This window comes from Lytechinus variegatus, chromosome 10, assembly GCF_018143015.1.
Source record: "Lytechinus variegatus isolate NC3 chromosome 10, Lvar_3.0, whole genome shotgun sequence".
NCBI lineage: Eukaryota > Metazoa > Echinodermata > Echinoidea > Temnopleuroida > Toxopneustidae > Lytechinus > Lytechinus variegatus.
The window spans coordinates 15,630,274-15,657,648 of record NC_054749.1 but is presented as its reverse complement, the minus strand read 5'-3'; the positions used below and the strand labels follow the sequence as shown (position 1 = coordinate 15,657,648).

Here is a 27,375-nt window from a genome sequence, read left to right as displayed (position 1 = left end):
TGGGTCCATATTCTCCTTCAATGTCTTAGGTGCAAATATTCCTGCAAATCCGGGATCAAAATGCCCAGTCAAGTGTTGGAAACCATGCTGTTCACCATCGCGGCTCCCCCTTGAACGTGATAAGAAATACTGAGAAAAACAAAACGCATTTTTGAATGGAAATTGAAAGTTTGGATGAATGAACCAACCCCGTTAACATGGCCCCTTTTTTATGAAACTCCCTAATAATGGGTACCTTTTTATAGCCACTTACCCTTAAATATGGGTTTGAGCCTGATCATCCTTACACCCCGGCCGTTAACCGTGTACACCCCGGCCCCTCCGGGGGGGGGGGGCACCATTACGTAGGTGGCCAACGGTTACAGTACCACATCGGCTCGTTTACTGTTTTTTTTTCTAAGATCAGGTGATGCCGTGGTATTTGATTTTTCAATGTAGGCCCTATATAGTGCGATCGAAAAGTTTTCAACCTCAGATATTTCACCCTATATCCTTAAATGAATCATTTATATGGGTGGGGAAAAGGTACTCTGAGAATCTGAGACTGTCCTCTTGAAAGTTGACTTAAGCAGCTGCAGCACTGGCACTGGCAGCAATTTTGATAGGGGCAGAAGGACAAAATGAAATTGGATTAAAAGATCTACAGAACTAATAACGCGAGCGCACATCGCTGAGCTGGACGTTTCTAATGTTCGACTTTAAAAATTTGATGCAAGCGGAAAGCGCGAGATGGAATGTCCGACCTGAAAACTAAACCGTTTCTGGAGGGGCGGATAACTTTTGCCAAGGGGGGGGGGAGGGTTAATCCATTTGCCGCTATCAGCAAGCTAGAGCTATTTTTGATGGGGTTTTTAAGGGGTAGTCCAGATTGAAGAGGTTTTATATAAGCATATCTTATCTTTATTCTAAACAAACTTGTATCTCATTAAGCGCGAGATACAGGTATATATGTTTTTAAAGTTCGTGTTTTCAGACCAAAAAAATTGAACACCAATCAATTTTTTTAAAAATCATGATCGATGTGCGTTTCTAACACTCAATGCGATCGGAAAGCGCACAAGCTGATTTTTTAGTTAAGGCCCGGGTGTTTAGCGCATACATTCGTAATTCCGAAGCTTCGTAATTCCGAAGGTTCGGTTATTCCGAAGGTTCGTATTTCCGAAGGTTCGTAATTCCGAAGGTTCGTTAATCCGAAAACGAAATAAGGTTCGTAATTCCGAAGGTTCGTTAATCCGAAAACAAAATAAGGTTCGTAATTCCGAAGGTTCGTTAATCCGAAAACGAAATAAGGTTCGTAATTCCGAAGGTTCGTTAATCCGAAAACGGAATAAGGTTCGTTAATCCGAAAACGAAATAAGGTTCGTTAATCCGAAAATTAAATAAGGTTCGTATTTCCGAAAATGAAAATAATTCATTTTGGTAACACAAACGATGTTGTCATTACAAGATTACACGATATTATGCAATGATAGTAATAATGATCGATGATACATGCGTGTGTTGGGGCCAAAGCATGTATTTCATTAAGAATGGCGCCCTGATCAAGCATATAGGCTAATTTCGATTTTATCTGAGCAATTGCTGCCTATAAGCAAATGGTTTAATTAAAGATGCAGGGGATCAAGTGTGTTGGAAGCGCGCGAGCAACCTCTAGATAATAGGATTTGTATTGGAGGGGATGTCATTTTTAATAACAGCTTCTGCTGGTAATAAAAATAATACTAATAATGATCCTTGTGAAATGTTGAAAGCGCGAATCGCAAGCTGAAACTAGTAGACATTTCATGTAACAAGACGTGAAGTGAGCATTCGGAGCATTTTTTTTTGTAATCGTGAGAAAGATGTGTATCTTTCTAAAGAATTAATGCGAGGGCGAGCTGTAATTTGTTGAAATACTGACCTGGGGCCCGTTGCATGAAACTTTTCCCTGAGAAAAATCAGGTTGTTTTTACAAAAGTTTTTGCCCTGTGCTAAAGTCAATGGCGGAAATCAGACTAACCTTATAGTTTTTAGTTTTTACCAGAGTTTTCTCAGGTAAAAAGTTTTATGCAACAGGCTTCAGAAAGTAATCTTTTAAGGACTGCATTTAGTGACTCATGAATAGAATATAGATATCTCACGAACTAAATAATGAGAGCGCGAACCGCAAGCTTAAAATTTGTGATATTCCAACCTGAAAACTGGACATTTCATACTTCTTTTTTTGTAACCAGGAATAGAATGAGTTCCTCAATAAACAATACTTGATGCGAGCGAGAAACGTGAGCCAAATTTTTCCGATTTTCAAACCTGAAAACTGGACATTCTACGTGTTCTAAGAATTCTTGTAAAAAAAATAATAATAGCTGGGAGAATAGTTTTCAGAACTGAAGTGGCTTCCCTGGGCAAATGATATCTATATCATTATTATCATTCTAGGCCCACATGAAATTTCCAAAAGTTTGAGCACGTGATTCGCTCGCAACATCTCACAAGGATGCCCTTTTAACAGTAATTGACCAAAAAGGCGAATTTTACATCTTCAGATTTGACTTTTCCCCCAAACCGCTTGCTCTCTACGCTCGCAGAAATGAAACGTAAATATATAACTTTAGTGATCACTTAAAAAATTGTGCTCAATTTAGTTACTACAAAACACACAACCTCTTTACACAGATGATAATCTAATGGTGAAAATATCCGTTTGCACCAAATTGCCCCTATTGGCCCCTTTTTTTTTGCTTTGCCCCCCCCCCCAAAAAAAATAATACGTTCCGCCGCCATTGGTTAAAACACGCATCGTCTTCATGGCTAACTGCAAAAAGTTCTTAAAATGTCCCCTTTAGATCAGGTCAGAGCTTATATATTTAAAAATTCTGTTCGCGCTTCTTGCTAGCAGTTATTATCTAAATTTAGTTACATAGGCATCTCGCTTTGAAGATCACAAATGTATAGTGACTGCACTTCGGAGTGCTGATTTGTCTAGTTCAAATTTGAACTAGACAAATCAGCACTTCGAAGTGCGGTCACTATACACGCTCTTTAAGAGCTAAATTATTTTAGCACTTCATTTTTTAGAGTGTAGGACTACCCTTTCAAAGAAACAAAAAAAAATCAACTTTAAACTGCCGATCAAGGAAAATATGGCTAAAAAAATTGCCCCCCCCCCTCTATTTGACGAAAGTTGGATCCGCCGGGAGGGAGGCAGGGGGCATCAAAATGAAATAAAAAAAAACTGGGGAATTAATATTTTCCAAAATGGGAAAGTACCTTTTTCAAAAATAAATATGCCGTTTTTCAGTTTTTTCGAAATAAAATACTCTTTTTAAAGTATACAAGTTAAGTAAGTTTTCAGGCTGGAATTTTGAAAAATTTCAGCTTGCGCTTCGCACTCTCATTCGATTGGTGAAATATGCATCCTAAAGAGGTCACTAAATGCTTTCTTTAACAGGTTCCTTTTCTGGTCAGTATGTTTAAGCTCGCGTTTTGCGCTCGTGTTAATTCTTTAGTTAGATGCACATCTTTTTAATGACAGCAGAAATCTGCTCGGATTTTAAAAAACTAATTTTCATTTTTTATTGAAATAACCTAAAGTTTTAGCTTGTGATTCACGCTAGCAACACCTCGCAATAATGCCATTTAAAGAATAATTGACCACAAAAAAACGTTATACAACTTCACCTTTGAATTTGTTTTACCAAGCCGCTCGCTCATTATAATCTCTCCCGAAAAATAAAGCCTAAATATACATTTTGCCATAATAAGAAGTCACTTCGAAAAAGTTTTTCTCTACTTAATCACTATCAAACACACAATGACTTCAAGCAGATGATAGTATAAGGTGAAAATATGACCAAAGTGCCCATTTTGACGTATGAGTTTCATTTGTTGGCTTTACCCCTAACGAAAATTCGTTCGGCCGCCCTTGCCTTCCCATCCTCATATGATAATTGAACGGCAACAGTGTCCCCCGCCCCTTGCCTCTGCCTCTGCTTTCCCGGTTTTCATTTTTTCGGATTAACGAACCTTATTTTGTTTTCGGATTAACGAACCTTATGTTGTTTTCGGATTAACGAACCTTATTTTGTTTTCGGATTAACGAACCTTATGTTGTTTTCGGATTAACGAACCTTATTTCGTTTTCGGATTAACGAACCTTCGGAAAAACGAACCTTATTTCGTTTTCGGATTAACGAACCTTCGGAAAAACGAACCTTATTTCGTTTTCGGATCAACGAACCTTCGGAATAACGAACCTTTTTTCGTTTTCGGATTAACGAACCTTCGGAACAACGAACCTCATTTCGTTTTCGGATTAACGAACCTTCGGAACAACGAACCTCATTTCGTTTTCGGATTATCGAACCTTCGGAATAACGAATCGTCGGAATTACGCCACAAATGTTCGGATTAACGAACCCTTTTTCGTTTTCGGATTAACGAACATCGAGGTATAGGCAATTTACGTGTTTCGGAATTACGAACCTTCGGAATAAAGAACCTTCGGAATTACGGAGCTTCGGAATTACGAAGTGTAACCGGTGTTTAGGTACTTCTTTGTAACCATGAAATCTGATGAATAATGCGTGCTGGAAATTTTTGATATCCCTATAATACCTGAAAAAAGACTAAGATCTCAAGAAATACTTTCAGACCGCGACGCTGCGAGCCGATTTTTTTTTTTGCTGAATAAGAACAGGATATTCTATAATCTTTTTGAAATCACGAAAAAAAAATGTGTTTATCTAAATAGTAGACGAGAGTGAGAAGGACGAGGTGAAAATTTTAGATAATACCGATCTAAAAATTGGCATTTTAAGCATTTTTTTTAAATAGATACAGCCAATTCAAGCTGTATATTCGATAAACGTGTTTTAAAAATAATGATGTGAGCAAATGAAGCTGATTTTTGTTGATATAAACGCGAAAGGGAACATGTTAACCACTGGAGGAAAGACCGTAGTATGAAGAGGATGTCAGTATGAATCAGGGGGCGTAATGAGTTAAAAAATAAAAATTGAGGAGGCTAGATATGGCGTATGGCATAAAATTTAGAAAAGTCGCCAACGCAGAAAGCAAGCAAAATCAAATTTTGTGACAGATCCAATTGTTTTACAATCACCCCCCCCCCTGTTTCATTTGCTGCATGCTCCTATTCTTATTTTTTTTCTCCTCCTTCCTCGGGCCGTAGAAACGGATTTTCTTTGACATGTAGGTTCCGAGAAATTTGAAAAGCAAAAAAAAAAAAGGTTCACTACAAACTGAAGGTAATTTTGGTTACATTTTTCACTTTTTACACATCTTCTCGAATATCTGGAGGTGCTGCCAATCAGGGGCGGAAATCTCTCCCAAAAATTTAGTGGGGACAAGGGGCTGGAAAAATTGACACACACTGAAAAAAGTTTGTGACCCCAAAAGTAAGGTCGTCCAAATGCATGTTTTATTTCGATTTTCAATGATGTATTTCTTTTCATCACAAAAGACCAAAAATAGTAGGGTTTGCTATTATTGTGTCCTCTATTTTGAGTAGGGGGAAGTGTCCCCCCTGTCCCCCTGGGATCTCCGCCCACGCTGCCAGTGGAGAATAATGCATGCAGCACCCCAAAGAATTCACCCCGCTTCCCAGGACTATGCTCCTTCCTGTCTCCTTTCTGTTTCCTTTTCCCTTTTTTTGTGCCGCCAATAAGGGAGGGGGAGGATGGAAACTATTGTTGAACTTTTAGGAAAATTGAGAAGAGGATATGGATCTCATTATAAAATAGATAATGTCAGCCAAACCATTTCATCAAGCTTAGAAAAAGAAAAGGAAATTCTTTGATAGATGTTCCTTTCTGCGGTTAACGCTGAAGACCTAGCTGCAGTTCAAAGATCGAGTGCATCCACAATGTGTTTTGTCAACCAAATATATCTCTATTACCTTCACCGTCTTTTTAAATTCAATATGATACAAATAATTGGAACGAGGTGATACAAGGAAACGGATAATCACCCCCCCCCCCTTTAGCAAAAAGCACTGAAACTGCTCTGATTCAAAGGAATACTTTTAAAAGCGCTTCCTATAATATCGTGTGATAAAAGGGAAAATTCACCCTGAAGAAAAGTTTGTTTTAAACATAACAAAAATATTGGTGAAGGTTTGAGGAAAATCCATTAAAGATCAAGAAAGTTATTAGAATTTCAAATTTAGGATTTTGACGAAATAAACGAGCAGGCTGTCCCATAATTATGAAGTCATTTGAATCAATGAAAAAAGGAATCAATGTATTAACCGAAAGTACCAGTATTGATTTTTGTTCTTTTGAAGACACTATTTGTATTCGTCACCATTGCACCGCGCGCGCCGTGAGCTAGCTACGTTCAGTTCTTATGTTATCAAATATGATTGACGTCATACGGTGTGTATGTATGACGCGAAACAGAGCTGTTGAAACTGCGAATGGAATGTGTCTCATTTGTAAGGAAAAGGTGAAAGTCGTGTAAACCTGGCGATCAGCATCGAATTAGTTAATCATCGTGTCAATCGAAGGATTCCTTTTTAATGATCGAGGGACTGAGTATGATTGTTTAGGTTCCGCAAATTACAAGAGAAATGAGCGACAGCGCTACTGAAGCTGGCCCGTCGTCGTCCGGCGCCGGCGCGGCCTCGGGTGGGCGAATGTTCTTGCATGCTCCTCCGCCAGTGATAAATATCATAGCTCCGACAGACCCGCCGAGCATCAACAACAATATAGAGCCGGGCCCATCGGGGGACAACCGCAATCAACAACAATCTCCTTCCTCGGGTGATGTTTTAACTAACTCAAATACAGAACAAGACAAAGTTCAAGACAATTTTCAGTGTAACTTTGGGTTTATGCTCGGGGAAAAAGTCAGTCTTTCAACGCTTCAGGTGCAACAGCCAATTGATCTGGATTACTCTGCTATTCCAAATAAATCTGAACTTACAAATTTCATTGGAAAGGCCAAAAAGAGAAGATTCTATTGCAGGAGAGGGGCAGTAGTTTTACAACAATCTCCAGTTGGGAGATATTTCCAAGGTAATAAAGAGAGTTAAACTGTTACAAAATAATGAGTGAGCATGACAATATTAATGACAAGGTTGTTCTAATGACTAAAAGTTTAAAATAAACATGTTATGATTTTATTTTCTCTCTTTAGAAAATTAGTTTTGTTGATGAAATGTCATTTCATAAGGAGTTTCTTTTGGGACTTGACAGCAACCCAAAGTGAAAATAAAAAATTAGAATTAAAGTTGGGGTTATAGGGTGGCTGGAACTCTTCGTTGTTTCCATCAGAAATATGACGGCTACATGTACATAATGTGATTAACACCTCATATCTCTCTGTTTTGGGCAAGACATCCATATGCCCCCTCTAGTAATTGAAAGAAAAAATATGGAGAAGGTTTATCAAACTTCTGTCTAGAAGTCTGGAAGTTCAAAGTCTTTCCTTTTTTTGATCCTCAGTTCTTCAGAGTTCAGCAATTGAATTTAATCATGGTCAGTAGAACAGATGCAATCGCTTGACTAAACCTCAACTGGGCCAACTAATCCCATACTAGTAAAGTATAAATTAATAGATGGGGTTAGCCCACTTTGCAAAATCGCTGTGAGAAAAGAAAGTGGGGAGTGGGGACTGTAGGTGGGCTAATTGCCATATATACGTATCCCCACCTGGTACATGGTTGAGGAAAGTTTTTACTGCGTCTGTGAGAAAAGGGTATTTGTATACTTGAAGTCTAAGTGGATTATGTGCCAAGTGATTAAACTTAATCTCCAAGAAAACCCGGGTCATTTGTAAGCTGAAAGTTTACTAATTATTTTTGCAAATTTATGGAAGTTAACACCATCTCTACCACCCAATAAAATGCTGCTTTATAGAGAGCATCAAATAAATCATCCACTTTGGTCAATGAAGTTGCAAGGAAATCATCTAATAGCAAATAAGTTCAGAACTTGCAAATTTCCAAAATGATTTCATAGCAAATCATTATTATCTTCATCTTATTCTTCCATTTAGTACAGTTCTTTTTGTAGAATATAGTTGTACTAGATTTGATTGCAGCCGCAATATAATAAAATCACATGACGATTGGTGCTTATGAACAAAACTAAACTGTAGTGCAAATAAAAAGATGCATATCAACTGGAGAGCTAACAGAGCGTGAGTGGTTCCAGGTGGCTCCTGAGTCCCGAAAGACTCAGTTGACGGAGCCAAAACCACTATTGCAGGCAGGACATTCCACAAGCAGATGGTTCTTTGTTGTAATAGATCACATGTTCAGAAATTGCCAATTTCCCAAATGATAATAATACATAACATTTATAAGGCGCTTACTACTGGTGTTTCTAAGTGCATTGTGTTCTGTTTATGGTTTGCACTTGGGATTAAAAGAAAAAACTTAAGAAGGAAAAAAAAGTGGCAGGGGAAAATGACACAAAAAATAATGCAAATATACTAATCATCAAAAATCAAAACTGGTGCGCACCTCCAATTGAAATGATTTCACAGTAAATCATGATTATCTTCATCTTATTCATCCATTTAGTACAGTTGTACTAGAATTGATTTAAGCCCTAATCACACACACACACAACAAAATCACATGACATTTGGTGTGGTTGAACAAAATCAAACTATACTTGAGAGTAAAAAATGCATCTCACCTGGAGAGCTATTAACAGAGGGTGAGTGATTTCAGGTGGCTTCTGAAAGACTCACTTGAAGGAGCCAAAACCACTATTGCAGGCAGGTTTTTCCACAAGCAGAAGATACTTGGGAAGAAGCTGCTATGGTAGGAGAGAATTCTGCAATGCTGTTGTTTGAATTATCATAGATAATCTTGTGGATTTCCTTAGTGCATGACATGTTGTTTCTAAACAATACTTTACTGTTATGTATCCATGATTGACCATCTATTGCAATTCTAAAATTACAATTCGATGTTCAAGCTTAGTCATTGGGCAGTTCCATAAAATAATCAAGTTTCATATGTGATCCTGGCTAACTCCATTCTTAAAGGTCAAGTCCACTTTAAAAAAAATGTTGATTTGAATCAATAGAGAAAAATCAGACAAGCATATTGCTGAAAATTTCATCGAAATCAGATGTAAATAAGAAAGTTATTTAAAGTGTCGCTTATTTGTCACAAAACAGTTAAATGTACAATTTTTTCACATGCAAATGAGAGAATCGCTGATGTCCCTCACTATTTCTTTTGTGTTTTATTGTTTGAATTATACAATATTTCAATTTTTACAGATTTGACAATAAGGACCAACTTGACTGAACCATAAAATGTTTTAAAAGCAATTGTAATTTCATATGTTCAGGGTGAAATAAAACTTTGTTTAACTGGACAATGAGGAGAAATTTAGAATATTGTTTGATCCATCAACATTTACAGAAGATTGCAATGATATACTTCTTTTATGCTTTTCTGAAAAAAGGGTCTCGTTAAGTTTTCCTGTTTTATTTGAAACTTTCATTGAAATAGAAATAAATTTACATAAATGTACATGTGCAGTATAATTACAACAGGAAACCAACCTAAATTAAGAGTTGTTTAGAAAAAGAGAGAAAAATCAGAGGAACAGATTTGTGAAAAGAAGAACAAATACATGTATCCACATGTAAAAACATTTGGATATGTTTCTCCCATTTTTCTGCATTTATCAAAACTTTAAAGGGATGGTCTGGGCTGAAAATATTTATATCTAAATGAATAGAGTAAAATTCACAAAGCAAAATGCTGAAAATTTCATTAAAATCGGATAACAAAGTTATTGAATTTCAAAGTTTATCAATATTTTGTGAAAACAGTTATATGCACATCGTCATGAATGTTCATTAAGTGGGCTGATGATGTCACATCTCCACTTTCCTTTTTTTGTTATTACATGAATTCATGAATTTTTCATTTTTTCATACTGTCACAGGCCCAGTGCAAAAGCAAAGGACAAAAATACTCTAGAGAAAAGATAATTGCCTATGTACTGTTTACACAACAAATCACAAAAAAGAAAATGGATTGGAATTACAAATCAAATGAAATATCTTTAATTATAATTAAATTCAACACGTTCACACCTGTGAATAATATGGCATAGCATCAAAGAATAAATTCATAATGAAATTTCAATTCGAATAATATAGAGTCCTTAGCTGTTATCATTTCGTTGGGGCCCATTGCAGAGAACTGACAAGTTTATCGTGATCAGTAGTGAATCCGAACATCGATGACTCATCACTATGACGTCACACTGGAGGGCAATTCCCGAGACTTCTGTCCCGTCCGGAGTTCCCGTACGCACCCTCAGTACTCACTGTTGATACGGCTCTGCCTGCAGAATCTCGGTACTGAAAACCCTACAATAAATAGTAAACACGGAGCCACACTTCTAATACACTGATCTAATCACGCAATTAATTCATTAATTAGTTTTGCATAATTAGTTGTGTTAATAAGTGTCCACGTTTGATTCATGGAAATTCATTTAAAAAATATCCATAAAGTAATCTTTCAAAATACCTTTAATTCTTACAAATGCAGCACACATTAATTATGCCAATCCCTTATAGATAAACATGCAGCCATGTTCAGGCAATGTATGTAAACAAACCCATTAAACGGACTAATGTCGAAAATCTTTTAAATTGTTTTAATTTACAAGACTTAACATTAAATAACTTTCATATAATCTGCAATTAACTTAAAACCTTAGTTCGTGCAAATTTCCGTATTAGTTTTAAAGATTATTGAAATATCCTAGTAGGAAGTAATTTTGACTTACCACGTATGTGGGTTAAGAAATACATCATAGAAATCATCTAAAACTCCTTCCTGACATAGCAGCATAAAATATGATTAGCTCGTCGATAAAACAAATCCATAATATGTGTCTGCTAAAACTATAGCAAAATGATAAAAACGATGAAGTTGATATTGCCCCTAAGGCAAAAACAAATAGAGATAAATCATGTCAGCTCCATCCAAACCAATAAAACGTAATGACCAAAATTAATAGGCCTACAGTACACGACGCCTTCGGATCGGGTTTTAGGGCGTAGTTCATTTGCCTAACAAAAGTTTTACAAGTAATTTGCATATGTATGCGCTTCGCCTAGACGTAATGTCCAACCTTGACACATACATGAATAAATAATGTGTCTCCATTATGATGAAATAAGTTTCGGCAATAAATAAATGATGCATTTAATCAGTTGTCAGTCCAATTGTTTTAGTTCTCTGTAGAAATTTGAATAACCTAATTTCCTATAATAAAATACAAAAGAACAAGTGGGGATATGACATCATCAGCCCACCTAATGAATAATCATAAAGACATGCTTAGAACTGTTTCACCGGAATAATGCAAATCTTTAAAATTCAATAACTTTGTTAGTTGTTATCCGATTTTGATCAAATTTTTAGCATTTTGCTCTGTGAATTTTACTTTATTTATTGAGATATAAATATTTCCAGCCTGGACCATCCCTATAATACTCAGGGAAAATATTTACTTCATTGCTTTCCCTAGAATATTAAGCTTTCATTGTTTTCAGAGCATTTTACAGATAATTGAAATGCCATTTTTGAAAGTAGAGCATTAGTTTTAGCAGTCCTCTTTTGCATGTGTTATGTGTTCCTCAACAACTTTATGCCTTAAAGGGATATTCCAGACTGAACATATTTATATCTAAATAAATAGAGTAAATTTCTCAGTGCAAAATGTTGAAAATTTCATCAAAATCGAATAACAAAGTTATTGAATTTTAAAGTTTATTAATATTTTGTGAAAAGGTTATACTAAAGTTATTGAATTTTAAAGTTTATTAATATTTTGTGAAAAGGTTATGCACATCGTCATGAATATTCATCAGGTTGGCTGATGATGTCACATCCCCCTTTCTTTTTTTATGTTGTTACATACTATCATAAATGTTTCATTTTTTTCATACAAGTGTAAATGATGTGTCTCCATTATGACGAAATAAGTTTCAGCAATAAATAACTAATGCACTTTAATCCAATTGTTTTAGTTCTTGGTAACAAAATTTAGAATAAACCTAATTTTATATGATAAAGTACAAAAGAACAAGTGGGATATGACATCATTAGCCCACCTAATGATTATTTATAAAGACAAGCCTAGAACTGTTTTAACAGAATAATGCAAATTTTTAAAATTCAATAACTTTGTTATTTGTTATCCGATTTTGATCAAATTTTCAGCAGTTTGCTTTGTGAATTTTACTCTTTTTACTGAGATAGAAATATCTTCAGCCTGGACCATCCCTTTAAAATAGAGGTTAGAAAAAAGAGAACTCTGGTATTGTCAATTAATTTGATCTATCAGAATGCAACATCATGAATCCAATGAATTAATGGAAACAGAATAATGACACCAATGCAACAAAGTGGGGTCACATTAATTTTTATATTGCTACATGTAAATGGTAACCAATTATATCAGTTCTAAATTCTTAGCTTTCATTTACTTCAGTTTTTCTCCTTTTCTTCATGAGAAGTAAATTTAATTATGTTCTTCCTTTGATCATTACACACGAGGTGTAAGAGCAGGAAGAAGCCGTCTAGCACTAGAGACGCTCTGTAATTGTATGTGCCATCTTTAACAATGCAACATAGATAACAGGAAAGAACAGGTGTCGGACTGAGGGGCTTGTTGCGATCCTATCGTGCACTTGAACTACACGTATGCTTGCATTTCTTCTTTAGGTCATTCACACACAAGATTAAAATTGTTGCAATAACCAGTACACGTAGAAGCATAAGATATCTTATTTTTGTTAATATCAGACATCTTTAAATAGAAAAAAAATCCCAGACATATGGAGTACCGGTATTGCTTTTTAGGATTCTTTTTCAATTCTATTCAAGTTTTTTGCAAGAAAAACATGATTGACAGTCACGTACTGAATTAAACATTTTTACACAGTAACAGAAAAGAATTAATTAAATAACAAGAATTCAAGAATTAAAAATGATTATTGATTCACTATTAATAAATATGCAAAAAATATACATTAAAATTACATATATGTGCATTTAAAATTAGAGATAAAAAGGAAAAAAGGATGAATAGAATAATTACAAATAACAACATGAGTTTGCTGCCTCCTTTTTTATGTTTACATTCAGGAGGTACATTTGTAAGTTTGTAATTTACAACTAAAAATCATACATGCTTTGGAGAAGTCAGCTTTAACTTTTTCCATGGAACTTATCCATCACTCAATATTCTGTAACAATAAACTCCCTGATTTAATTATATACATGTACATGGAGGGACATTCTTCTAAAATTCGCCTTCAAACAATGAATCATTTTCATCTAAGTTATAAACCAGACTTCCTGTGGGAAAATATTGTGTTTGTGAGGGGTAGAATGGCAAAACACCCCTTGGAAACATTGTGTTTTCCTGGATTTCCTAGTTTACACATTGTTAGGTGTCAAAGTACTTTAGAAGATTTAGTGTTGACTGTTATGCTGCTTGTTTTGATAACCTACAAGCATTTATTCTCACTAAGGATTGGCAGAATATAAAAAGATGACATAGACTTGGTGTCATTATTCAATTTTATTTTCATGGATTCCTATACCACATAAAATGATGCACATTTGAGTTTAAAGGACAAGTCCACCCCAACAAAAACTTGGTTTGAATAAAAAGAGAAAAATCCAACAAGCATAACGCTGAAAATTTCATCAAAATCGGATGTAAAATAAGAAAGTTAACATTTTAAAGTTTCGTTTCATGTCACAAAACAGTTATATGCATAACTCGGTCGGTATGCAAATGAGGGAACTGATGACATCACTCACTCACTATTTCTTTTGTATTTTATTATATGAAATATTTTGATTTTCTCGTCATTGTCATGTGAATTGAAGTTATATTCCTCCCTGAACATGTGGAATTCCATTATTTTCACATTTTGTGGTTCAGGCAAGGAGGTCCTAATTGTCAAATTCGTAAAAAATAAAATATTTTATAATTCAAACAATAAAAAACAAAAGAAATAGTGAGTGAGTGTCATCGACTCTCTTATTTGGATGTAACTGGCTCGTTCATATAACTATTTTGTTAAAAGAAAGTGATCAATATTTCAGTGATTTTAAACCATATCTGCTCACATTGATGTTACAAATCAAACATTAAAATTAGAATGATTTATTTTCTTTGTTTCATGGATTTTCCTTTTTTGCTATTTTTACAACAAACTTTTTGTCAGGGTGAACTCCCTTCAATTTCAAGACATTTCTTTTCTTTAATACATGGATACGAAATGAAATTTTTGACCAAACATGCCACCCTTTCCTTGTTAATTTGCTGATGTTTTCTGTTAATTTTCTTTATAATTTATAAAGTGAATTTTATGGTCATTTTCTTACAATGGCTTTTTAAAAAGTGGGCTTTGTTGAAAAGCATTGTCAGGGACTGAGAGAAGACAAAGTGCTCCCACAATGTAATTCTTTTGACTCAACTTTATAACAATTGGTATAGTTGGTTACTTATTACAGGAAGTATGAAATAGTTAAAGGTCAAGTCCACCTCAGAAAAATGTTGATTTGAATCAATATAGAAAAATCAGACAAGCACAATGCTGAAAATTTCATCAAAATTGGATTTAAAATAAGAAAGTGATGACATTTCAAAGTTTCGCTTGTTTTTAACAAAATAGTTATATGAACGAGCCAGTTACATCCAAATGAGAGAGTCGATGATGTCACTCACTCACTATTTCTTTTGTTTTTTATTGTTTGAATTATACAATATTTCAATTTTTACGAATTTGACGATTAGGACCTCCTTGCCTGAAGCACAAAATGTTAAAATAATGGTATTCCACGTGTTCAGGGAGGAATGAAACTGCATTTCACATGACAATGACAAGAAAATCAAAATATTTCATATTTCGTATAATAAAATACAAAAGAAATAGTGAGTGAGTGATGTCATCAATTCCCTCATTTGCATACCGACCGAGATGTGCATATCACTGTTTTGTGAAATGAAGCGAAACTTTAAAATGTCATAACTTTCTTATTTTACATCCGATTTTGATGAAATTTTCAGTGTTATGTTTGTTGAAATTTTTTCTTTTTATTTATATCAAGTTTTTGTTGGGGTGGACTTGGCCTTTAAATAGACCAGGGACCCTTAACACAAAGTTTAGCGATTATTCATTAAATGCAATGGCCAATTTAGATTTAATTGTTGTATACACAGTTTGCTATTAATAGAAGACTGACTAGGAACCAAATTAGATTTTTTTTTCAAATTATAGATTAATTCGCTAAGCTTTGTGTCAAGGGGGTCCCAGTTTGCAATTGCATTCTGGATGTGAGCAGTAAAAGGTCATTAGATTATACAAGAAAAAGTATTTTTCAAATTCACTGACATTATAAGGACAGGTTTGGGATTTGAAGATTATTCATATTCCTTGTTAAATATTCTTTTCATCATATCCACTAACGAGTATAATAATCATGGGTATTTGACAGTGGCCCAAACAAGCGGCCAAAAGCGGACATTGAAACAGTCCATTTCCAAATGCTGGCCACCTGATCTATGCCACAACTTTATTTTCTAAGAATGTGAATACCACATGATGCTATGTTGGGAAAGTTCATTCAATATCTTCATCTGAAAATATCTTTGTTCAATCATCCCAGAATAAAAAAAAGGGGGGGGGTCATTCAAGTTTTATCATGAGCTACAAATTGGCTTTATTCTCTCCTTTAGAGTGTTAGGGTGAGTTTAAGAATGATATATCTATTGTACATGTAGGCCAACATTGTCTTTCATTGATTGATGAAATAAACATGTTGGACTGGATGTGAACTGCTTTGTTTTTCATGTCAGCATCACACATTGAACAGGACAGGAGCTTGTCAGACCCTGTAAACTTCTTCACACTCCCTGAGGGAGCAGCATCCCTGACACAAACAAGCTCCTGCCTCAATGAGACCTTTTTATCAACCTGATCTTTCAAAATATACCCCCTCATAATGATCTAATAACCCAACCAGAAATAGCTTTTGTTAATTTGTATTTAATTAAATGTTCAATTTACAGGCTATTTAAATTGTGAATTTTTATCCCGAGATTTGAAGCCTCATCAAATTTTTTGTTGATTACGAAAAAAGCATGGTATCTGGATTTTGGAGAGTGATTCATCAATGTTGTGTCTGACAAGTTGTCAGATCTGACAACTTTCCTTGATTTTGTTTGGCTGAGAAGAGCAGTTCCTATGGCAACTCTCATAAAACACACAGTTGTACTTAGATGAAACATCAGGCAAGTCCTATCATGAAACTAATACTTGAGAATTTCTCCCTCATGAACTAAAATGGGAACCTTTGAACTTGTAACTTTCTTAACTTTGCCTTGAGTTGGGCTAGAGTCTTGAGCTTGGGTGAATTTGGGCTGATGGAGACCTATCAATCAGAAACATTGCTTTCATGTGCTCTTCAACCATGTTTGGTTCAGATAAAGGACAAGTCTGAGTCAATATGATAACAAAAAAAGTAGTTTGGATCATGAGCCATGTCTAGATGAACCTTACAAAGTTCCTTCGATGTCACATGAGCACAGAACGAACAAAGATGCCAGAAATGGGATATGGATGTCCTTTAATTATCTTGTGGTAGTTGCAAAAGTGTAGTAGTGATTTATAAAATACAGATGGGCATTGTCTGATGTGAAGGAAAGGAAGATAATCATTGATTTTAGAGGAGAGGCAAAAGCTGGTAGTTCCTGCACGAATTTGAGTTCATAACATTAATTTTTCCCCCAAAACAGGATGAATGTAGACAGCTAGTTGATTTTTTTTTTCAATATTCATGTTTTCACATCAGAGCACTCTTTGCTTTATATGATGCTTTAAAGATAAAGTTTAGAAATGGAAGAGTTTGTTGCCCATCATTGTCACTACCATTGGACAGCATCTGCAAGAAAAAAAATGCAGAAAGGGGAATGTTTTACATATGGGTAGGCGCAAAAACGTGCTTAAAGTGTAAAAAAGGCTCAAAATGAGGGGAAGAGTCCCAATGGCCTAAAATGCGAATAGAGTTTAATTGTAATTTGCATCAATTACAGGCGGGACTGACGATAAACCCAAATACCCCAAATTACATACCAACTACTTTTGTGTAACACCTGAGTAATACTCAGAGATCAAAAGGGATAAAATAATTTACTGGTCACCACACCACTATCTTCCTCAACTTTATATGAAAATGGACGCATCCTGGTATAGGGTATCAACTCTGACAATAGATAAAATTGTCTTTGATGCATGCATGTCTTACAATCTGTATCACATTATTTTCATTGTCTCTCTGTAGGTGAAAGAAAGTTAAGACTAGCAGCTCAACAGGGGGATTACAGAGAAGGTACGTACAGTAACCATGGATTAAGGACTTGTCAACATTTATTGATTCGTAATGCATCATAAAATAATTCACTTATGTCTTGTCTGCAGCACATGAATGTTTTAATGTACAGCAGGTTGACTCAAACAAAGTCATCCTCCTATCATGGGCAAGGCTTGCGATACATTGTAACTTTTGATAAAACTTTGCTGCTTAAAATGAACCTTTTAACCCTAGGTATAAACATAAATTTTTAGGTTGTTTGTGCCACCTGGATATGAGGACATGAAATGAAAAAAAAAGATGTAAAAAAGAGTTCATTTCAGACAATTCCACCATTTTTTCTTTATTAAATTTTGTCATTTAAAGGGGGTTTACATTTCATGCTTCATTTTATACTTGTATCTCCACATTTGCCCGAGACATAACAAGGAATGTGATAATAATATTAATAAAAAATCATTCCTCTGCCGTTTCGTGCACTTCGCTATGTGTAAAGCAGATTTCATCGTTATGGTCTAGGTGTGTGAGGAGGGTGGGCAGTGATGCCTGAGGAAGTGTTTTGGCCAAGGAGACAAGTTAGAAGTCCAAGTGGGCATCATGATAGCATCTAGCCCATAATAGTTATTTCTTATTTTTGCACAAATAATTTTTTATGAACTTTTATATTCTCGTACAGAAGACCTCATTGATTTCCTGTGTCCCATATGTTACAATGTATATTCACAATGTAGCAGAAAAATGATAGTATAAGAATGTGCTCTGTTGATTTCAAGTAAATTGGTTATGTTTTCAACTGAACCCAGTAGTAATTTATATGGCTCTTTGGTACTAGTAAATTATTAGGACTCTTCTGGGATGTATTTTTTTTTTGGGGGGGGGAGGAGAAGGGGACTAATTATTCACAGCCTAGAAACATAAAGAAAAACATTCAATCTCATGTTTTAACACAGACATTTATCAATGTACCAGAAAAATTGTATTACTTACTGTTCAAGTATTTTGGGGGTGTTTGTAAGTGGTATCTAACATTACCTTTGATGTTGGAGGTCTATGATGTGATAATTTGTTGTTGGAATGAAATTTTTAACATTGTACACATTTAGATTTTGGTCCTTTATTCTGTTTAATGTTTTGAACACCAGTTTTGAAGCTGTTGGATGAAGGTATCAATCCAAATAGAGGGGATGACAAAGGAAGGACCGCTCTTCACTTTGCAATCACAAAGGGCTTCCGAGAAATAGGTAAGATAGATGGAAGGTAGGAAGATTAGACAGATTGAAGGAAGAGAGAGCATTTGCGAAAGAGAAAGAGAGAGAGAGGAAGGATGGAAGGAAGTTAGGGAGGAAGGAAAGAAGGAAGAAAGAAAGAAAGAAAGAAAAAGAAAGAAATAAAGAGAGGGGGAAAGACAGAATGAGAGGGAGAGAGTGAGGAGATATGGAGAAAGAAAATAGAAAAAGAGTGAGATAGGGATAGGGAAAGAATGAAGGAGAAAGATAAGGAAATAGAAAGAGTGAGAGCTGGCCGTACAAAAATGAGAACAAAAAATCTTAAAAGAAAAAAGTTTCAGAATGATAAAGCAAGATGAAAGTGTAGAAGAGGTTTAATACATGTAAAGGATAGATGTAGAAGGATGAAAAAAATGATGAGGGGGGGGGGAGTTTAATGATAACTGAAGGAAATTTATAGACAAAGGCAAAGAGGTGGGGACCAGGAAGGGGAGCTGGTGTAGGGGGGGGGGGTATTGAGAGATCAAGGATTTATTTATTTTTTACGTGTGGGATTTACGGGTGTGTTTCTTTTTTCTTGTGTATTATATTTCTCAATTTCTTCCAGTGAATTGGAAAATGAATGGATTACTTTATAAATTATGTATAATGTTCATGAAATACATATTTACTGGTACCTTGGAGTATCATTTATGTAGTTATTATATTCTTTAAGTCAGTTTATGTTTGTATTCACTGGAAGAAGCAATAAAAGAATACTTTAAAACAAAAATAAATATAAGAGAGACAGAAGAGATGCACCGGGACACATACAGAACTGTGAAGGGGATGGGGGAGGGGGACTGGAGTGAGACCGCAATTGGATAGTTGCAGGGAGAGCAGGCTCAAGTCTCATAAGGAACTGTGAAGGGGGGTGGGGGGATGGCAGGGTTATTGGAGGATAGCTAGGCAGGAGAAGAGCTGTTACACTGTACAGACAAAAAAGTTCAGAAATAAAGTACAGCAAAAGAAACAATGTTCATGTGCCTCAAACTTTATGCAGGTTTTCTGAAAAACAAAGGCATCTATTTCCAGCTCAGCCAGACCTAACAAAACATTACCACTCCATGTAGCCTATGTTTCTACAATCTCCATGGCAAATAATACAGTACACAAAACAGAGTATGTGGGGCTGAGTGACACATTTGCTATTTTCTCGGGCAGGAATATCTGGACATAGTTAACATTACAGGAACAAACACATTATAGAGAAAGGGAATGACATGGATTCTTAACAAGAGTTGTATGTGAGATGCTGAGTCACTTGTGAAAACAGTTGTTTGAACCTGTATTTGTAGTACAATGTCTCGTTTAAGGGGAAGTTCACCATGACGAGACGTTTGTCGCAAAAAATACCAGAGAAAAATATTGAAATATACTGTTGTAGGTTTGAAGAAAATCCATTAAAGATCAAGGAAGTAATTAGAATGTCAATTTATTTGTGATGTCATATTTGACCAGCTGCCCCACATTTTTAAAAAATATGTTGAATTTATAAATTTCAATTTTTTTAATGGTTCATGATGACTAGCATATTTTTTTTCTTTCAGGAGTGGTTGTGAAATTATTTTTCTGTTGAAATTCTTGAAAGTACAATAAACACATTAATTTTTTGATAAAATGGTATTTCATTGATGTTTTTTAATAGGAAGCTGCTCGAACTTGATGTCACAATTCAAAAATGGAAACTACAAACTTTTAAAATCTTTGATGGATTTTTCTCAAACCTTAACCAATTTTCTTTCTTTTGTATTTTTTTTGCTATTTTTATAATAAATTTTTCATCAGTGTGAACTTCTCTTTTAGTTATGTCTTTGCATAATTAGTAAAGTATCAGCATAGCTACATGTAGCACTTAAAATGGAACATAATGAGAAAAAGCTCATATCAAAGTGACATTTAAGTAGGGGAAGGCGGGGTAAGTGGAGCATAGGGGCAAGTTGAGCCACCAGCCCAGGCCAATAATGAATGAGTCAGACATTGTGGTGGTGTCATGTATTGATGACCAATAGCATTACCCCTAACCCCACCACATTGTTTTCAACTTTGAAACAAAAAGTAGTTTTTTAGAGGGAAATATATGAATTTCAGCCAAAAAAGTAAAAAAGAGTGTGAAATAGATAAGTGCTTTATAAACACACACGTCTTTATAAAAAAGACATGATAACAACATTATTAGTCCAGGTATGGATCTTCATTCTTGTCATAGTCTTTTATATGATGGATGCATAATAAATGTGTGGATACAAAATTATCGCACTAAGTTCGGACTGGGGTAAGTTGAGCCAAACAGCATGGGGCAAGTTGAGCCATGGTAATTCCTATGGTAATGTATCTTAAAAAACAAACAAACCATAAAAATCAAGTGAAATGCTGGCTGAAACGAGCAAATTTACATGACTGCTCTTCCTTTTAAAGGATATTAGTATTTATAGAGAATTAGCAAGTGAAAAGACTTAAAGCAAAAAATTGACATGCTGGTTCTCCCCTCATACATTTTGTACATAGTTTTTGTGGCTCAACTTACCCCAGAAGGTGGCTCAAACTTACCCCATATATGGGGCAAGTTGAGCCATTTGACATCGTTTTTTTCAAAGGTCACGATGACTTTCAGTGTGGGGATAGAAAGTTATATCGGACAATCCGTGTCACTTGATAAAGAGTTGCAGCGGCACTCAAAAGCTCGTGAACTTGTAAGCTAGTGAACACTTTTTGCGAGAGTGATCACAAATTTCCTAGAAAGCCAGTGAACACTTTTTGCGAGAGTGATCACGAAGTTCCTTGTTGACCATAGTAGATTGCGAGACAAATGAATACCCTCTAGCGATTAATATATAGGTGGAAAAAATTTCAGAAGAATTATATTTCAAGGCAAGGTACTTATTTCGACAAGATTATTAATCATATCAATTCTAACATGCAAAAAGCAAAAACTGTCACAACTTACCCCGCCTTCCCCTACAGATTCCACTCTGTATATTCATCCACCATTTTCTATGAGTTATTTCATTGCATTTATCAACATAGAAAAAAATATGACTTATGGCTAGCAAATTGACAATTACAGGAGTTTCTCTAAATTTCATGACCATGGAAATGTTTTATACTCACTTTGTTTTTTTTTTCACATTCAGCGATTTTTTTTACAGGAGTGTTATGTGCAGATTTCTTTTCTTTTTTTTCCATGGAAAGTACCATACTGTATTCATTAGATTTTACCCTGTATCATGTTCATTTAGAACATGTAACCTAGTCATATTGTTGTAATTGTTTCCCTTTTTTCTCAATGAAAGGTGATATATGAAAAAAGGTATTTTCTAATTCAATTTATTCCTTGTCTTTCAAGTGCAATTACTCCTTGATAGAGGAGCAGATGTAAACCAGAAAGATGGCATTGGCAATACTCCATTACATTTAGGTAAGAAAACCATTGATTTATTGCAATACGTTGTAAAGTGTGTCCCGTAAAAATGAAATCGAGTATTCCCAGTTATTTATTTTTCAACATAGCCAAATGGTCTTTCACTTACATGATTATAAAATTCATCTTTTCTTCTTAAAGGTCAAGTCCACCTCAGAAAAATGTTGATTTGAATCAATAGAGAATAATCAGACAAGCACAATGCTGAAGATTTCATCAAAATCGGATGTAAAATAAGAAAGTTATGACATTTCAAAGTTTCGCTTATTTTTAACAAAATAGTTATATGAACGAGCCAGTTACATCCAAATGAGAGAGTTGATGATGTCACTCACTCACTATATCTTTTTTTTTTTTTTTTAATTATACAATATTTCAATTTTTACGAATTTGACGATTAGGACCTCCTTGCCTGAAGCACAAAATGTTAAAATAATGGAATTCCACGTGTTCAGGGAGGAATGAAACTTCATTTCACATGACAATGACGAGAAAATCAAAATATTTCATATTTCAAACAATAAAAAACAAAAGAAATAGTGAGTGAATGACATCATCGACTCTCTCATTTGGATGTAGGTGGCTCGTTCATATAACTGTTTTTGTGAAATGGAGCGAAACTTTGAAATGTCATAACTTTCTTATTTTACATCCGATTTTGATGAAATTTTCAGTGTTATGCTTGTTGAATTTTTCTCTTTTTATTCAAATCAAGTTTTTGTTGGGGTGGACTTGTCCTTTAATTTTAACAATATTGTAACTTGCATCTAAAGCCGAATGATTGAAAGACAACACAGTCTAGATATTATTATCAAAGAAAAAAATCTTTCAGTGGAAAAATTGATGTAAAACCTCTATCTGGAAATATAATCTACATCCAATTATGCATTATACCCAAATGTCAGAGCTAGAAAAAGATATTGGGAGAGATCATTCTTATCTCATTTTGCAAAACAAAGCAAATATGAATTTGTGATGTCTTTGTTTCTTTTTTTTTGTGAGTTGTAGCTGCAATAAGTAGTCATATCTCTCTGGTTACTTTACTTTTAGAAGATGGGGCTTACTGTAGTTTTTTTGTGATTTGTAGCTGACTTCAAATAGGAAGTCATATCTCTCTGTTGACTACACTCTTAGCAGCCAGGGCTAACAGTATTTTCATTTCTTTTTTTGTAATTTTTAGCTGCAATAGGTAGTCATATATCTATGGTGACTACACTCTTAGAAGCCGGGGCTAATGTGCAGGTCCTGGACCGGGGTGGACACACCCCATTTCACCTTGCCCTAAGTCGTCTTCAGCACCTCCGATCAAACGCGTCTGTCCAAGATATTCATTTCAGACAAGAAATTCTTACGGTGAGTGGAAGACTTTTGATATTACTACAATTGTAGATTTGCTTAAGGTCACCGCACACATTACAATTGGTCTGCGACTCGATTTAGGAATGAAATGTAGTAAAATTTGATGTGATGGGGGAAATTTTGGTGCAATCATGCAGGGAGGGAGGGGGGGTGAGTAGATTGTTTAGGGGTGACACAGCATTTGCTCCAGTGACAATGTTAGGGATATGGTTGCAATAGGGTTTTATGTTAGGTTTAGGGTAGGGTATAGTGTTAAACCCTGGATTACAGTTGGTCATTTGATTAAAGTGGAGTAATTGTCGTAGGAGCAATTGTCGTAGGAGCAAATGTCATGGGAGCAAATGTCATGAAACCAGCAGGGCCCTGAGGATTTATGTATCTGTTTCTTTGCCTTTGGATGTTGTATAATATGACCCATGGACCAAGCTTTTCACATAAATCACAATCATTTGTAGTCAGTTGCGTGTTTAAAAACTTCAATTCTAATCCCAAATCCTCTTATTATACAATAGCTCCTTTGGGGGTGGGGTCCGTATCCTAATGTTTCTCTCATATTCAGTCTTCCATCAAAGGTTATTTAGTGGTTGTAACCATGGCAACCAATTGCTAGTGGGAAAACTTTCCAAGAATTTGGAAGGTTTAAACCAAGCACCTGTTAAGGAAGGACAGTGAAACAATGTCTCTAAACCACAGAGATTACATGTTGTTATACAATACCAGGGGGCTGTTTCATAGAACTTGTTATAAATCAATCTCCAACAATAGTTAAAAGCTACTGAAATCATTCAATTTGATTTGCTGACAGTAAACTAGATACAGAAATTGTGTATTCTTATAACAAGCTTTTATAAAAGCAGAACCAAGGGGTGTTGATCTATATTTCAAAAGGTTTAGTGCATGTAATTGTGAATGATATCAGACTCTTATTCTAGCATTTAATCTTAATATTACAAAATTAATCTATTTACTGATAATACTAAAAAAAATATAAATTTTGCTGTTTCATTTATTTATATATATCATATTTATTGTTCTTGGTGATATATTTTCTTAATTGAGGTCATTCAAATATATTTTCTCCATTTGTATTTATTACAATAAGGAAAATCATATTGAGATCACATTCAGATTTTTTGTTGTTGCATTCCATGCTTGTTTTGTGGTTTGTTAATAACCGCTTGATAATGAAATAAATGAAAAACCAAACAATAAACAAATATTTTAAAAATAAGTAAATTAAATGGAACAAATCCAATTTATTCAAGTTAAATATACATAACATATTATCTAAAGTGACTTAAAAAGTAAAAAGTAAACAACATTATTATTGTTGCTCATTTTCTACACAGATAGTGGGAGTGCATAGAATCATTATTGTAAGTGACTTTAAAGTAAACATCATTATCATTATTGTTGCTTGTTTTCTCTGCAGATAATGGGAATGCTTAGAGTGTACGTATCATGTCGAGGCCAACAAGAAAATGCCATGCAGTTAGAACAAATGTCTGTCAAATTAAGAGAAACAGAGAAGAAAGAAGAGGTAGGTACCAGCACAAAGAATGTTTTAAATGCAACCTGCATACAGATAGGGAACAATTTTTTTTTCATAGGTGGCCTCTGTTGACAAGGTTGATTTAGTGCAGTGATCGTGTTGATTGTGTGGAAATGAAAATAACAAATTGATTTGAAAAAAAAGAAAAGAAACTTAAATATGGTAAAAATATCTGTCTGAAATGTGTAAAGACCACTCAATCAAGGTAAGAAAAATACTTCTTACTCACAGGGGGTCAAAATGTGTTGTAGTATTGTGTGCAGAAAACTCTAAAAGACAAGAGATTTTTTTACTCAAAAGCTCTTTGTCTTTAAAATGGAAAAGGGAGATGCTTCTGGTTGAAAATGTTTATTTTTAAGTAAATAGAGTAACATTCACAGAGAAAATGCTGAAAATTTCATCAAAATCTGATAAACTATTTTTAAAGTTTATCAATATTTTGTGAAAACACAGTTGTATGCACGTTGTCATTAATATTCATTAGATGGGCTGATGATGTCACATCCCCACTTTCCTTTTTCTTATGTTATTACATTAAATTATAATTGTTTAATTTTTTTCATACATGTGTAAATGGTATGTCTCCTTATAATGAAATCAGTTGCAGCAACAAGTATATAATGCACTTAATCAGTTATTCCAATATTTTTTGTTCTTGAAGGAAAATATTGAATAAACCTAATTTTATATAATGTAATACAAAAGAACGAGTAGGGATATGACATCAGTTTGCTCATTGAATATTCATGAAGACATGCCTAGAACTGTTTCACCGTAATAATGCAAATCTTTAAAGAGCTATAACTTTGTTATTCCTTGTCTGAATTTGATCATAGTTTCAGTGTTTTGTTTGTCTGATTTTTATTAATCTGTTCAAATCAAATTATTTTCAGCGTGTAGTACCCCTTTATATTAGTATTTTTTTAAATTGATTTTGTCCTATTGTTTTGTGCCTATTCAGGTGGATATACTACAAGATATGCTTGAGGGATTTACTAAAATGAACCTCACCAAACAGTGAGTGGCAGACACAGAGATGGAGAGAAAGACACAACAGTAATGTAGCCCAGACTGGACATGGAGACCATGTGTTGTGGAGTATTTGAGTTCTAGGACTGGAGACCTTGGAATGTGGAATATTTGAGTTCTAGGGCCTGGACTACCAGGAATTGAGACCATGAAATGTGGGATATTTAAGTTCTAGGACCTGGACTACCAGGACTCGAGACCATGAAATGTGGAATATTTGAGTTCTATGACCTGGACGTCCAGGACTTGAGACCATGAAATGTGGAATGTTTGAGTTCTAGGACCTGGACTTGAACTCTGTCATAAAAGAATTATCGATTGATATATGTAAGGACGTTTTTTTGTCTCAGGCAGTTTTAGGTTTAGGTCCTTTCTCCAATTTAAAAGGAATTCCTTGTAAAACTAAGTCCTTGCCAGGGAAATGACCTGGAATTATGGAGCAAGGCCCGGTTTCAATTAAAGATGCCTTTTGAATAATACATTCAGCTTGTTGCATGTTTCTTGCATCTAAATACAACTCAGAAACTTTTAATTACAATATAATGTTTGGCCAATCCCAAATTTTATGTGCGGATTTGCAATTGACTGGTGGGAATGTGTTCAATCTCAGATCTTATGCAACAGGCTCAGTGTACGTAAATCCTTTTCATTGATTAGCTGCTTTATGAAAGGCTCCAATTCATGCTTTAGTTGCGAGACTATTTGTGAGGAAGGTCAGGGATTTCCATGTTAGAACATTACAAGTCCTGGTCTTAAACTTTAGAACTTCATTGCTGCTGTACACATATGTTCACATATATCAGTTCTTAAAATCATTGGTGTCAATTTATGTTGTGTTCAAGGGGGGGGTCTATTGCTTCATCCCCCCCCACTCACTTGAATAATATAACATCATGGATCGACACCAGTGCTAAAAATCCACATGAGGAAGGTCCAGCATTTTTAAATGGAACATGACAGGTCCAGGTCCTAGCCCAGAGACTGGTGGAACCTAGAACTACATTGCTGCAACACATAGATCAGTGCTTAGCCTCCATGTGAGGAAAATCTAGCATTCTGAAATGGAACCTAACAGGTCCAGGTCATAGCCAAGAGACTCGCTCGTGGAACCTACATGTACAATTTCATTGTTGCTGCACACAGTATTCAGGATATCCCTTATGAGTTCAAGATATGTATTCAGTCATCCTCACTGTGCTTCATTTGGTGCTATCTTACAAGCGGTAGAGAGGGGATGAAATGTTAGTCAGTGGCACCACGCCTTTGTAAGATCAGTTGACTTTAAAAGTCACAATCTTAACATTGAAATGAATAGACTTATAGACCATCTTACCAGCAGATCTAAAACAGAGTGTGTGCTTAAGGG

The 27,375-nt window shown here is 35.0% G+C and overlaps 1 protein-coding gene across 1 annotated transcript; it reads left to right on the top strand.

Moving 5' to 3' along the window:
- The first annotated feature begins 6,343 nt into the window (after nucleotides 1–6,343).
- LOC121422620 (ankyrin repeat domain-containing protein 54-like) lies at nucleotides 6,344–26,839 on the top strand. Its single transcript, XM_041617778.1, has 7 exons — nucleotides 6,344–7,016; nucleotides 17,354–17,401; nucleotides 18,526–18,624; nucleotides 21,995–22,066; nucleotides 23,250–23,422; nucleotides 24,861–24,968; nucleotides 25,942–26,839. Exons 1-7 carry the CDS (start codon nucleotides 6,569–6,571, stop codon nucleotides 25,999–26,001), a joined length of 1,008 nt encoding a protein of 335 aa, XP_041473712.1. The 5' UTR covers nucleotides 6,344–6,568; the 3' UTR covers nucleotides 26,002–26,839.
- The last annotated feature ends 536 nt before the right edge of the window (nucleotides 26,840–27,375 follow it).